Genomic DNA, 13985 nt, shown 5'->3' on the forward strand with positions numbered 1-13985 from the left:
GGGAGAGCGGCTTTCGCAAGCCCCGCCCCCTCTGATGTTCTTTCCTGCAACTGGAAACGACACAAAGCATCAGGATCAAAGCGCTGCGGCCCGTTGGGGGGTTTGTGTACGTTTTAAAGGCAAATAATTCACTTTATTGTGTCGCAGAATGCGACGTTTGAAGTGCACAAGTTCCATTTGAGAGTGCAGCCCCTAGGAAAACAATCTCGACTCAGTGACCCAAGTGCTAGTTTGTCCGCCTTTGGTGGATCTTTGAGCTGGAAAAGTGTTGGAAGCTAATCCCAGCGCTGTGACCGATGACCCGTCGATGCTTGACTCAGGTCAGGGAACTCTGGGACACTCCCTGAGGTCAAACATCTTGCCTCCTTCTTGTATAACTAGGTGACTCCGAGTAGTCAAATTCATGTAAGTAAATAAATACACAATAAAAGGCTATTTAGTTTGTGATCAGAAAAGGTGTCTCATAGTGGAGACGCGCAGTTGAGACAAGACACGAACAGATTTACAGGCGTTACAGAGATAAGATTTGCTCCAGCGACCAACTGGCTCGCTGTTAAACAAGTCGATTCTGAACCAGTGTTCAATGTTATTGATCTGCTGATGTGACATACGGCCCTCAAACATCCGGCGATAGATGAGTGGGTCAGTGCCTCCCTTTAGGACAATATGCACCAGTCGAAATAAGGAAATTGCTCTTATAAAGCCTCTAAAATCATGCCAAAATTATTCAGTAAAAATTTCAATTGATTCCTGAAAGACTCAGTGACTGCCAGCATTGTAATGTTATAATCTTTTTACCAGCAGTATTGTCACCACTTTGTCGCCAGTCTTGGAGGAGGGATCCTGTCAAAAAACACAGTTTTATTCACTCATTTCTTGACAATATAAATTTGTTGGCTGACTAGCTCTACTCCATGGGCAGCGCTGTAACATGTTTACAGACGTCGGTTTGTCTCTGTCTGTGTATGACGAGGTTTGGATGGAGAGTAACCACTACATTTTTAAGCATCTCATGTTTTCAACTTGGTCGACTCTCCATCTGGCGTCAGTCGTATCCAAATGCATTACATATTCCCGTCATCCTCGCTGCGCCACGGCTGCTGCATGTCGCGACGGCTCCCCTTCCTGCTGTTTGCGGACGAGGTGCTTTTGTTGGCCTCCTTCAGCCCAGACCTTCAGCTGTAGTTGGGGTGGGGGCTGAGGCTGCTGCCCGGTCATGTTGACAGAGGTGGGAGGACGTGTTTCTGCAAATACACGGAGGAGAAACACCTCTCACTAACAGCAGAGCCTGACGGAGGTTCAGTACCTGCTGCTGCCACCGTGACCCACAGTCAGAGGAACTGTTGAATAAATGTCTCCAGCATCTTCTATAAATAGCCCTCACCCCCCTCCTCCACTTCCTCTAACATCTTTACGCCACAAGCTTTTCCTGGCCACAGATCCATCTACAAACAGGAAACAAATCACAAAGAAGCCTGTAGAGAGCAGCGGTGTGGCCTTTAAAAGGATATCTATCAGTGAGTTTTCTGCTCGTGTGATAGCACACAAGGAGCGTCCACTATTTCATGTAGGTTACGTAATGATTCATCGTCATGGCGACGGAACAGTACACACAGTGACCTGTGAAGATCATAATGTATGAAGTGACACACCAAACAAACAGACAAGATAAAAGGCATCCAGTCATCTTTTGAATTGGGGGGGGCTTTTCAAAGACCCGAGTCTGAGTGGCAGTCGGTCATCTCACCACAGAGGTGCTTTTATTGACATGTCAACATTTCCCCTTTCTTTGTTTTGCCCCATTTGGACTTCTCGCCAGTATTGGACTGTGACGGTGATGCAATACGAGTGGCATTTGGATGCATGGCTGGCTTTGACAAAGAGCCTGTTGACTGAAGAAAGGTTGGCACTTTTTTTTTCCCCCCGGAGCTCACACTTTGATACCATTCTAAATGTCGGGACTGATCCATTCAGTATGAGGGATGTTTCCGCCGCACAAGCGTTTAACGCTGATGGTCAAATGAGGGAATGATTTTGAGTTTAAGAAATATGCTGACATGGCAAATAGCAGGTGGTTGCTGCTGCCAAAACGGCTTTTGCCGCGAGGTGTTCCAAGTCAGAAGCCAACAAAAGCGGTCCAAGTTGTGTGGCCCACTATTGCATATGGGGTAAGAGGTGTAAGACAGACCGCCAGACGCCTAAAAACTGCCCCTGAAAACCTCGATCGTGGAGCATTAGCTGTCACTTCAGGGCTTTTCGACACCACCAAAACTCACTACTGATGTAAGTGCAGTTCTCTCCTAAGAGGATGCAGTTTGTTAGATCTGGTAAGAAAACTTTCATCTGTCTGAGAGGAAGCTGTTTCTCCTCCCGAAAAGGAGTCAGTTTCAGTGGACCACGCTAGTAGAAGAGAGTCAGGTGAAGCATCAACTCAGCACTTACAAGCACATGAAGGAAACCACAGAAATAAGTCATTTTTTATTGACCGATAAAGAATCTGTATAATAAATCAACCATACAAATGTTGTGTGATATAATCATCTATTAAAAAGCAAAAAAAAAATCTATATACTGCTCACACTATTCTACCCAGGAATATGGATTTGGGGTATCTGTCTCTCAAACTGGACCACTGCACGAAGAAATAATCCGACAAGTAATATAGAATCTTGCCGGTGAGTGAGAGCGTCTCCACCCGGCAGATACTTTCAATGTAAACGATCAAGACTTTCTTCATTCCCAGAATTCCGAGCAGAAGTCCTGCCACGCAGAGGGGAACGCAGGTCCCGGGGCCATTACACAGCACCTGAAACAACACAAACACACAAAGAATTGAGCGGGGGTGAGCGCACTTCCTGCAAGTGATGCACTCCAACTTTGTTTTTCTTCGAGTTAAACAAGACAACAGCAGATTGTCGTTGCCTGCATAGAGCCAAAACTCTCACGACACAAGTGGACCATGGAATAACAGGAATTGTTTGTTTGGCTTCCTCGTGCTCTTCTGATTGAAGCTCGACAAGCGCACTCTTTTCTGTCCACTGACGTGTTTTTTCTCTGCACGGGGATCAATTGTTGACATTATAATGACACGTTGAGTGAAACAGCTGCAGGACAAAATGCTGTTTTGATGGGTATTGAGCAAATCTGTGTAACATGAGTGAGAGTCTTTCTTGACGTCGAAGTTTCAGACGAAGACCAAGTCAGTGCTGAACAAAAGTCACATGTATTTAACAGTCTGTAGATTGTGTTCACTGGGAGCAAATGGCAGTTCAAACAGAAGCCCAAATCCGCAGCGAGCACTCCAGAACTAACTCACAACACAGGACACAAACATTCATCCACGTTCCCACCTTTCATCCAGTTAATTTGAACATGCCGCATCAATTTTCAGGAAATGGAAATCAGATTAATTTAAACATTTATTGCTCTTCTGTGCTGAAAACAGAGACAATATTGTGAACATGGGACGACTCATCCGGAGACACTTTCTATCAGCCAAGAAATGCCCCCTGCTGTGACTCTGCTTGGCCGACACCCCACTGCAGCGTCACCCATGTACAAGGAAAAACATACAGAGGATAACTATTTATATGGGGGAAAAAAACTCAATTAACTTTCTGTGTAATGGAGTAAGTACTGTGAGTGCTCAAATGCAAGTACTCTTACACCACTGATTTTGAAAAAAAAATGTATTGAGCATTCCTAATAAATGTGTATGTTACACTATGTCTTAGTAGGTGAAAACTGGAAAAAAACAAAGCACAAGCCGAGTTTGTCAACGGACATAGTAAATGTATACCACGGATCCATTTGCATTGGATTTGTATTACCAGGGATAAATTCCCTGGACCCTTTTTCCTGACAGTAAAAGGGTCCAGTCATCTTTGCTGACAGTGCCTGGTGCTGAACATCTCTAGGTGAAGTCAATTTGGAATAGGGCTCAAGTCTGTGACCCGAAAGAAGTCAATTAGCCAGGTCCCTGGTGCAGCCAGACTCGGTCACCCATGAACTCCCGGGGATTCCAGAGGCAAGGCCACACACTTGGGGCGAGAGGCGGGGACACCCTGGAAAGGTCCTCGGTCTACATAGCAGGTCACAAAAACACTATGCACACGCACACTTATGGTCAATTTAGACTTATCGATTAACCTCCGCATGACTTGGGAGGAAACCTGAGTGCCAGGACGACAGGAAAAACACAAACCAGGAGTTAGATCCCTGTGAAGCTGCAGCACTGACTACCACCACACTGTGCAGCCCTATTGTCAGACTCATGAGTCAGAATATCAGTGGGACTCATGCATGTTTAAATCCAGGAGCTACTGATTCCCGGACTCACTGCGTGATATCCTACCAACAACTGCCCTTTCTATTGTTCCTGTGTGACTTTCCATCAGCAGGTTTCCACACTGCTTTAGTTACCTTCCACCTGACGGCTCACAACACCTCATTATTTCCCCCTGAAAGTGTGACCATCAAGTCATTTGCTTGATTTGTTTTCCTGACCCAAAAGCACGAGCAGCTGTTTTCCACTTCTCGCACTCACCATGTCGGGCTTCAGTCGAAAAACTAGGGGTAGCGAGAACCGGAGGGCGTTCAGAGTGCTCCACACTGAAGACGTCCAGGACTGGTGCACCTCGCGGCTGCGGGGGATCCGGTAGATGGTGAACTAGAAACAAAAACAGCGTCTCTTAGAAACACTGCTTTGGTTAAAGCGTCAACAAGTTGGTTTATATAACTAACAATCAGACATGAAATGGGACCACCTGCTGGACATTACAAGTACTGCGCCCTGGTATTTTCACACTACCTGAGAAGTAGAATCAGGCTTCTGCTTCGTGTTCTCAAAAGAGTTGATCTTCTCCTCACTCATCATGTCCGTGTCAGCTATGACATAGTGACGAGGACTGTAGGCAGCGGTCAGACTCTCCACCAGCCGCAAGATCTCTGACGTGTGGCCCCCTGAAGCACCCAACAGTGAGAAGACAGTCATGACACCAGAGCCGTGTATACAGAGTAGTAAAGAGAGAAGTCGATGACTGTGGTCTCATCAAAACAAGGCAGTTGCTTTGGATGGTGTCTGTAACAGTGTGCTTGTGAGGACTTCATCCACACAGAGTTTCATTTTTTTGTCATTTTATATCGCCAGATATGAAACAAAATTGTCTCTCCTCATTGAACGAAGCTGAATTTGCGTCATTGAATATTTTTTAATGTTTTCTACTCTGCAAATGTTGAGCATTAACCAGCTTCATAAGTTAATTTTATGGAATTATTAATTAAAAAGATACAATCCGAAAAAACTAAGTGCAAATTAATTCTGTTAAAACATCTGAGACTTGAAGGAATAACAGACTCGAATTCAGCGAATGAGGTTACGGACAGCTGGTCATGTGCCAATGAAAAAGCTCAGGATCGCAACAGTTAGCAAAGGCTATGGACCACAGTGATGCACGACTGTTTTGCCAAAGTTCAATTACTCACTTCCTAGTCTAATTACTAACTCAAATTTCACTTTTAAACGGTTCACTGCTTGAAATAAGAAGGAAAACTGGCAGTGTGAATCGAGTCCAACAATATGACATTTCAAAATGGCATGAACATTTTATAGAAAGAACACTTCAGACAGGAAGCCACTCCGATACAGGACACATTGAAAGGGACATTCACGGATGTTTACACTTATTACTGGTGCATCACGTGCCCAGATTACACCATTGCTGTACAACAATATACTAACTACTGTTATTATCCGGAAGATAATCACAACAGTAACAACTGCTTTACGGCAAAACGACTAAACCTGATTGACAGCTTTCTTGTGACTTTTATATGAAAATTTCATTTTTGCCTCACTCCGGAAAATAAAGTAACAAAATATCACAGTATTATTATCAAACTATTGTTATCTTCGACATCACGACTGGACTAATTTAGGTTTATTGAGTCGCTTGATACTGGAGTGCAGTTTCTCCTGACAATAATTCTGCTTAAAAGGTCGTAAAACCAAGTTTCATTTTCGAAATGATGTACATAAACTTTTGCCAGCAGCTTAAAATTAAGTTTATCAAATTATTCTGAAGGCGTACCAGGAAAGGTTTGAATGTTAACTATAGTGCATTCAAGTAGGAGAGTTCTTGCGGACAACATGAATCTGAATATTTTAATATCAAGATGGACTAAATTGTTACCAGATCCGGCGACAACCAAGACAGAAACATTTCCCTTCACCCCCGGCTTGGTGTTTGGTCCAGAGGTCAGCGTTACATATAAACGTAAAAGAAAGAAGAAAGATATAAAGAGCAGAGCGAACAGAGCTGTTTCCAACACCGCCATGACAGCAGCTACGGTGTCCGCCGAAGACCAAACAGGACTTCTTCGTCTCCACACGCTTGGTGCTTCACTGTCATTGTTGACGCACTGCGCCCTCTGCAGGCCTCATCCCTCATGATCGTCTATTTACCTCGTGGGGGGGAAAAATCAATTTCAATTTTCCGGATTCTCTACAAGAATTAAAGCATTAAAGCCACGCAAAGATAAATGGAATTCAGGGTCTTTCAAAAACATTTCTGACCGTTGAGTAGGGTTCTATTCCTTGGATTTATGTTGCATTGTTATTTTAAACAGGTCTAAAAGAGATTTATCCGTAAATATGCGTCGTCTTAACAGGATAATAGAACTTAACCTGACATGTTCAGTCGTAGCATGTAGATTTTGTGCCTTTTATACAATCAAACACTAACAGAATTGTGAAGCTGCAATTTTGTAAATGTGTTTACATGGCACCATGCACACGAGGCAAATTCGGTTTAAGAATTGGTTCTATCAAATTCACAGTAAGAGTACACTGAAGGGCAATAAAATAATTTAAAAATATATTTAAAAAAAAACAACCTTTATAATACTCGTTATTGCGTTGTAATTACAGGAATATTAAAATAATGCAGTGGACTAAATATTATATGAAATATTTCGATTATATTTTTATAAATCTTTTGAGAAAGAATGACTGGAGATGTATGTATGACGACGTTTTTAATATTGGGAAACGTTGTTTAGTTTATAATTGCGGACAATACGTTTTCTAAAAAAAAAAAGGAAGAAAGTCAACTTAAGTATTTGAAAACGATAACACAATCCATAAATTCCATAATGTAAAAACACATTGTTGGTTGACGAAGAATGTTGCACGATTTCAACAATAAAAAAAAGAGAGAAATGAAATTAGACCACTGGACATCATCTCTATATTTCCGCAAGAATCTTTAATATTCAGAAAATGGTTTGTATTTCACAACAGTCAGATTTGGAATTTCTGACCATGCAGGCGGGCCGTGAACGCACCAGCAGCGGCGACAGCAGCTCCATGGACAGCTAGCAGCTGCGGAGCATCACCGGGAGACACCAGCCTCCGATCGCTGGAGATCGATGCCAGGTGCGGTCGCGACGGTCCGGTCGCCGGTGGTGTGTGCGTGTGATCGTGTGTCGTGTCAGACGTGTGGTGTGTTTGTGAGTCCGCATGGCGGCCGCCGCAGCTACAGGTGCGTCCTTCATCAGATCTCTGTCACCGCAGATAGAAGGTCACGCAACATCTGTCCGTGGACTCAGTTCACTGACCCTCTGGATCCACCACACGAACATCGTCAGCGTCGCATAACCTCCACTCACCTACATCAGGCGAGCATTGGCCTTTTCCACCAGCCTACACTCAGATTTCTCATCCTCTCAGCCAGCACCTACTAACTCTGCCGAAGTGCCCTTGAGCAAGACACTGATTCAGATATGTGTCTCCGTCAGCAGCCACAGGAAACTCCAGAAGAAGCATCACCAGGGAAGATGGACTCCCAGCGGGGCGGCAGATGCAGTCCGCTCTTCCTCACAGCATCCTCATCCTCTCACCCTCATCACCATCATCCCTGTTTCCTGGCCAACGGCATAAGCAACGGCGCCGCCGACATCGGGGCGACGTGTCTCCCAGCGACGTGTCTCCCGGCGCAGCCCACCGTCGCCATCCTGGGCTCGGGTGACTTCTCCAAGTGCCTGACCTTTCGCCTCCTGCGCGGGGGCTTCCACGTGGTAGTGGGCAGTCGCCACCCCAAAAGAGCCGCCCAGTCCTTCCCTCATGTGGTGGACGTGACCCATCACGAGGACGCGGTGGGGAAGGCCGACGTTGTGTTTTTAGCCATCCGCCGGGAGCACTACTCCATCTTGTGGGACCTCAAGCACTTAATGGAGGGTACAGAACCGAGGCACCCCAATACTCCGGCCCATATGAGGGGAACTCATGTAACTCTCTCGTCCAATAGGGAAGATCCTGGTGGACGTGAGCAACAACAGGCGGGTGAACCAGTACCCAGAGTCCAACGCTGAGTACCTGGCGTCTCTGCTGCCGGACTCCATCGTGGTGAAAGGCTTTAATGTCATCCCAGCCTGGACCATGCAGCAGACCAGCCCTCAAGACGCCAGCACACAGGTATGCAGCCCTGAATGGTCCAGTGGTTCTCCAACTGACGTCTAAGCTTCCTCTGTGTCCAGGTGTTCATCTGCAGCGACTCGGTGCTGGCTCGCCAGCAGATCATGGAACTAGCCCGGCAGCTCACCTTCCAGCCGGTGGACATGGGCCCCTTGTCGTCCTCTCGGGACATAGAAAACATGCCCATACAGTTATTCCCAGGCTGGAAGGGTCCGGTCCTCACAGCTGTGGCCCTCTCCATCTTCTTCTTCGCCTACTCCTTCATCCGGGACATCATTCATCCGTACGTCAAGTACAAGCAGAGTGACTTTTACAAGATCCCGATCGAGATGGTGAATCGGACTCTGCCCACTGTCGCCATCACTCTGCTGGCCCTGGTGTACCTGGCCGGGCAGCTGGCGTCGGTCCACCAGCTCTACTACGGGACCAAGTACAGACGCTTCCCCCACTGGCTGGAGGGCTGGCTGCAGAGCCGCAAACAGCTGGGCCTGCTCAGCTTCTTCCTGGCCGCCGTCCACGTCCTGTACAGCCTGTGTCTGCCCATGAGGAGGTCTGAGAGGTATCTGCTGCTCAACACCGCCTACCAGCAGGTAAGACAGCTCCGGCCGAGGACTCGCGGCTAAAGTGGGTGGCGCAATGAATTTAGTACTGGGGCTTTCAGTGCATCCACGGGACTCACATCTGGACACGTTGGTAACATGCGAGTGAACTTAACTGAGCTGCCTTGACAACTCAAGAAGTAGTTCTCTTGAAAACTCAATTCTGATGTATTCAATGGGGAAAACACAGTCTGATATTTCTCTTGTTTTGGAGGCTCATTTTAGCTCAAGGCTAATGTGTTTAGCTTCATAACACTTGACTCACAACACAGGAGCACAAATGTCCAACCAGTCTTTCTTTTTATTCCCTTTCAGTTATTTCTTGATGAATATATGACCTCCACTTGTGATCCTGTCTCAAAAGATTTTTTTTCCTAAAAAATCTGGCATTTATTGTCATATTTGTGGAGATAATATAATATAGGAAAAGATAAGACTTTTTTGATCTCACAAAGGAGAAATTCACCGTTACCCATGGGCCACATGATGGTGACTTGGAAGGCCGGATTTGGCCCCTGCACCTTAAGATTCCCAATAATTTCTTCTTCAGTTATTTGGGTTTGCATAACCGCAGCAGGTCAGGCACCGAAGTGTGATGATGATGATGATGATGACCTGTTTAGAGAGCCATGTATCTACAGAGATGCTCGTGTGCAGGTTCATGCTCACGTGGAGAATGTGTGGAACGAGGAGGAGGTGTGGAGGGTGGAGATGTATGTCTCTTTCGGGGTCATGAGTCTGGGCCTCCTCTCTCTCCTGGCTGTCACCTCTATCCCTTCAGTCCAAAGAACTCTGAACTGGAGGGAGTTCAGTTTCATCCAGGTACCCGTCCTCCGTCTCTCCTTCCAAGATGCGCTGGTTAATTCCAGAATGCTTTACCTGATTCTGTCCTGGCTCCAGTCCACTCTGGGCTACATCGCGCTGCTCATCGCCACGCTCCACGGCTTGCTGTTTGGCTGGAAGCAAGCGTTCGAGGAGGAGGCCTATCGCTTCTACCTGCCCCCCAATTTCGTGGTGGCCCTGTTTCTTCCGTCCTGTGTCATCCTGGGGAAGGTGTTGACGCTGCTTCCCTGTGTGGCCAGCAAGCTGCACCGGATCCGCCGAGGCCTGGACAGCCGTCAGTGCCGACGCAAGGAGCAAGCCAGCTCCGGGTTCCACGTCTCTCCGGAGAGAGTCACCATCATGTGACCTGTGCTTGTTGGGTGTTGTGTCTCTTTGTTTGTGTCCATCATCAGAATATAAAGTGTTTTTAACACTCACACTTGACAGCACCAGCTCATCTGATGGGCTAAAGAAGGGAAGAGCTGCACCTGTCAGCATCTCAAAGGTTCTCACAAGCTGCTTAGCAGGCAGGTGTAATAACACCCAGTGTAGGGAGGATTGGAATTATCGCTCAGAAATACTGGCGTGGATAAAAGAGAAGGGGCCCCGGGACAGAGCCGTGGGGGACTCCACTTACTTCATGCTTACTTACTCACTTACTTTTCGGGGGAATGTGGTTACTGACTGAAAGCTGCTAAGAGGTCATTGACAACAATGGTCTCTTCAATTTAATCGCATCACCGACTCCTCACTTTGTTCCTTCACCTCTAATTTAACAGTTAAACTGGACCTTAAACAGGACCTTAAACAGTGCAAAATGAACAGTATTTTACACCTTTGTCTCTTCATGTGACCAAGGAGACTCTAACTTAAGCTAACACGCCAAACCTTTATGGAGAAGGGGATTTTTTATTATTAAAGCTTCATTAATGTGGTCACTGTTCATTAATAAGGAGTGGATTGTTAATATGTCTGTACACTAAATTAAAGTCGTACTGTTGCTAAGGTGTTTTCTCGTGGTCATGATGTCATGTTAGTGTTGGCTGGTAGAATGTTGGGAGGCAAGTGGTGGAAAAAGGACCCACTAAAATCGTTCATTTTATATGTAAAAAAATCTACAAAGGGGGAGCTGCTCGATAAACAAAGTGCTTATGTTTTATTTTGTTGATAAAGTTCAGTTTCCACACTAGTTCAGGCAGGTCTGGCTCGGCATTTCGGAGGGCAGGTGCTCAAGCCAGAAAAGAAGGGCACCTGCTGAGAAAGTTATTCATATAATCCTTCTACTTCTTTATCTGCTTTTGTTATTATTTTAATATTTCTAGTTGTTGGATCGGTTTGTTTGAATTTACAAACGTTCTATTCATTTCTATAACTGTGGGTCACTTGACCAGGTGAATCATTTGACTTCATAAATCACAATATATTACTAAATCACTGAAATAAATCAATTTCCATGTTTGTGGTTATGAAGTGTCCATGTGCACACTTGTCTGTGGGAGAGACTCAATGTAGAGCTGCTGCTCCTCCAGCCAGCTGAGGCTCATTCAGAAGGTATCTCTTCTTGACACCTCCCTTGTGAGGTGGAAGCCCCAAAACTAGGGCACAGCCAAGTTTCTGGGTCGTCAGTAGACTCAGAGGAAAGTCTGATCTTTCCTTCCTGGTGAGACACACTGGGCAACCTGTGGAGACCCTGGGACACACCCAGGATCCACTGGAGCGATTGTGTTTGGTTGACTCTGGGGCACCTCAGTTTTCATCCCACACGAGTTGTACTGTAACTGGGGTCACCGTAGAACCAAGAAGTCCACCAAGAAGTCAGGTGGTCATAATGAGTGACAGTTTTCCAAGACAACTGATACTATCATAGAACAAGTGCAAATCATTTTAATGAACAATCCTCAGTAAAATCTGAGGCGACAAATACAAACACCAAATAAAAAAAAACAACAGCCGAACATTTGCTTGTGCTTTCAATAAAAGTTTTTTTTTTAATCCAGGATGAAATAAAAGCAGAAGCGCTTTGAGCAGCGCCCTCTGCTGGTCAGCTCAGGGGCACCGGTTTCCCTGGTGGTCTTCACACCTGCCGCAGGACAGCCAGAACCTCCTCAGCGCTCGGTCGACTTTGCGGATCTGCGTCCCAGCACCGGGTCAACAAAGTCCGGCAGGTGAGCCCAGGTTCGGCCAGGAACACCTGGTGGTCCAGGACCGGTCGCAGCTGGTGCGCCACCACGGCGTAGATGACGCACTGGCGGTCACCCGAGTAGGGCTCCTGCCGGGTCATCATCTGCCACATGGTGATCCCGAAAGAGAAGACGTCGGCCCGGGTGGACACTCCCTCCCCCTTCAGTAGCTCCGGGGCCCGGTGCGTGTAGGTGCCGCCCATGTGGCTCAGGTGAGGGCGGGCGGAGGACGCCTCGCACTCGCGTTCCAGTGTCACCGAGCAGCCGAAGTCCGCGATTTTGCACGCGTCAGCGCTGGACACGAGGATGTTGGCGGGCTTTATGTCCAGGTGAACCACCTCGTGGGAGTGGAGGAAGTCCAGTCCGCTGGCCACGTCCCGGGAAAACCGGAGCCAGCGGCCCGGCTCCAGCGGCTCGGAACCGTGAATGATCTGCTGCAGGTCCCTTCCAACAAACTCCATCAGAATGGTTCCGATGCTTGCCTCGTCCTCGAAGTCCGCGGGCACGCAGGTGGTGGCGGCTAGGACTCGAACTATGTTGGCGTGTCGTAGGTGGGCGGCGTTCAGTTCGGCCCAGAAGCTCTGGCGGGACGCCAGCCGGTTCTTGGTGGACTTCTTCACCCGCTTCAGCGCCACGCGCTCGCCCAGGTACTCGGCCCGGTACACCGAACCGAAGCCTCCAGAACCCACGGGCTCCACGGAGCGCAGGTCCTTCCAGTGGATGACGGAGGACCAGAGCCGGCTGGTGACCCTCCCGAACCTGCGGTGCTGGGGCACCTGCAGCGTCGAACCGGAGGAGGGTTTGTTCGCGGGGCTGCTACAGGTGCCGATGTCGACGCGGGGGAACAGGTCTTTGGGCAGCAGGCGGGTCACAGGTATCGGCGAAGGCATGGTGGATGCCGCGTGCGGACCCGACCGGACACATTAGGACTATCGCGTCCGCAAAGTTTTAAACGAACACAGCGACCTCCGGTGGCAGGGAGGACTGCGCCTGTTGACGTGAGTAAGTTGGGGGGGGGAAAAAAAGCCCAGAAAGTAAATTCCAAAAGTGTCTGTTTCTTGTCACTTCCAGGGCTCCATAGTTTCTCATTTGGTGGATTTGTTTCTGACTCATCTACAAATAATATTTATGATTCATTTCTCAGAAACAACTGTCGCTCAAAATAGTTTAAACAAGTGAAACTTGTTTCGGCAACAAAACTTGAACAACATCAATAGAAAAATAATATAGAAAATGTGAAGAAGTAAAAACAATAACGTGTTATAAAAATACAATTAAAAAAGTGTGTGTTAAATTACAAACGATGGAACCAAACAAAAAAAATCAAAATGGTCCAGAATAAATACTAAAAAAACGCATGCTATTTTAAAATTGAAAGCAATATTGCAAGTAAAATGGTCTTAAAATCAATCACTCTAGTAATTCAACTATTAAAAATAATTGAGTAAGAAGTTGACTCGTGAACCAGGCAGTTTTGAACAAGACTAGACTGAGGTGTCCCATGAGCAAATTGACACCAAGTTTTAGAAAAGTAAGAGAGTCGGATAAGAACCTCAGCTCCTTGACAATGAGGGAGACCAGTTGCAGTTTAGGTGGATCAGTCTTTTCGGGATGCCTGTCTAGTGTGGTCTAGCTGAGGCAGGTTGAACTGGGAGGAGGCCCCGGGGCAGACCTAGGATCCATAGGAGAGACTATACTTGTCCATGGCCTGGTAATGACCCATGGAGGTTTTTTTGGGAGATGGAAATCTGGACCTCTGTGGTCTGTCTGCTGCCCCCACAACCTGACCTCTGACACAGGAAATGAAAGGAGGGATCAAGTTGAGGCTGAGAGGAGAGGTCCCCATCTTAAACCTTGACACACAAACACACTTGTGAGGATCCTTCTCTTCAGTTTATTGAACAGTATATT

General features: G+C 46.9%; 3 protein-coding genes across 7 annotated transcripts; 1 reads left to right on the forward strand and 2 right to left on the reverse strand.

Moving 5' to 3' along the window:
- Positions 1-2476: 2476 nt before the first annotated feature.
- Positions 2477-6348, reverse strand: alg14 (ALG14 UDP-N-acetylglucosaminyltransferase subunit). Its single transcript, XM_053860365.1, has 4 exons — positions 6192-6348; positions 4811-4962; positions 4547-4669; positions 2477-2806 (listed from the first exon to the last, which is right to left on the reverse strand). The coding sequence occupies exons 1-4, from the start codon at positions 6334-6336 to the stop codon at positions 2576-2578; spliced, it is 651 nt and encodes a 216-aa protein (XP_053716340.1). The 5' UTR covers positions 6337-6348; the 3' UTR covers positions 2477-2575.
- A 242-nt stretch (positions 6349-6590) lies between these two features.
- Positions 6591-11996, forward strand: steap2 (STEAP family member 2, metalloreductase). 5 transcript variants are annotated; one of them, XM_053859560.1, is made up of 8 exons: positions 6591-7017; positions 7328-7435; positions 7574-7677; positions 7798-8236; positions 8307-8473; positions 8536-9063; positions 9730-9894; positions 9973-11996. In XM_053859560.1, exons 2-8 carry the CDS (start codon positions 7429-7431, stop codon positions 10258-10260), a joined length of 1698 nt encoding a protein of 565 aa, XP_053715535.1. In that variant the 5' UTR covers positions 6591-7017; positions 7328-7428; the 3' UTR covers positions 10261-11996. The 5 variants fall into 5 exon arrangements, with proteins under 5 accessions (XP_053715535.1, XP_053715536.1, XP_053715539.1 ...); XM_053859561.1 differs by having other exon boundaries at positions 6591-7435; positions 7801-8236; positions 9973-11995; XM_053859564.1 differs by lacking the exon at positions 7574-7677 and having other exon boundaries at positions 9973-11995.
- Positions 11828-13003, reverse strand: mos (v-mos Moloney murine sarcoma viral oncogene homolog). The gene has a single exon (XM_053859566.1). The coding sequence runs from the start codon at positions 12962-12964 to the stop codon at positions 11969-11971; it is 996 nt and encodes a 331-aa protein (XP_053715541.1). The 5' UTR covers positions 12965-13003; the 3' UTR covers positions 11828-11968.
- Between the last annotated feature and the right edge of the window lie 982 nt (positions 13004-13985).

Source organism: Synchiropus splendidus, chromosome 3 (assembly GCF_027744825.2).
Source record: "Synchiropus splendidus isolate RoL2022-P1 chromosome 3, RoL_Sspl_1.0, whole genome shotgun sequence".
Lineage (NCBI taxonomy): Eukaryota > Metazoa > Chordata > Actinopteri > Syngnathiformes > Callionymidae > Synchiropus > Synchiropus splendidus.

Bases quoted from the DNA above. Each gene is read 5' to 3' on its own strand.
- alg14 (XM_053860365.1), bottom strand. From the start codon at position 6,336: ATGGCGGTGTTGGAAACAGCTCTGTTCGCTCTGCTCTTTATATCTTTC. The intron at 4,670-4,810 runs GTAGTGTGAAAA...TTTTGTTTCTAG, and splicing joins AGCCTGATTCTACTTCTCAG to TTCACCATCTACCGGATCCC. The intron at 2,807-4,546 runs GTGAGTGCGAGA...GTGTTGTTTCAG, and splicing joins TTCGACTGAAGCCCGACATG to GTGCTGTGTAATGGCCCCGG.
- steap2 (XM_053859560.1), top strand. The intron at 9,064-9,729 runs GTAAGACAGCTC...GCTCGTGTGCAG, and splicing joins TCAACACCGCCTACCAGCAG to GTTCATGCTCACGTGGAGAA. The intron at 9,895-9,972 runs GTACCCGTCCTC...TCCTGGCTCCAG, and splicing joins GGGAGTTCAGTTTCATCCAG to TCCACTCTGGGCTACATCGC.
- mos (XM_053859566.1), bottom strand. From the start codon at position 12,964: ATGCCTTCGCCGATACCTGTGACCCGCCTGCTGCCCAAAGACCTGTTC.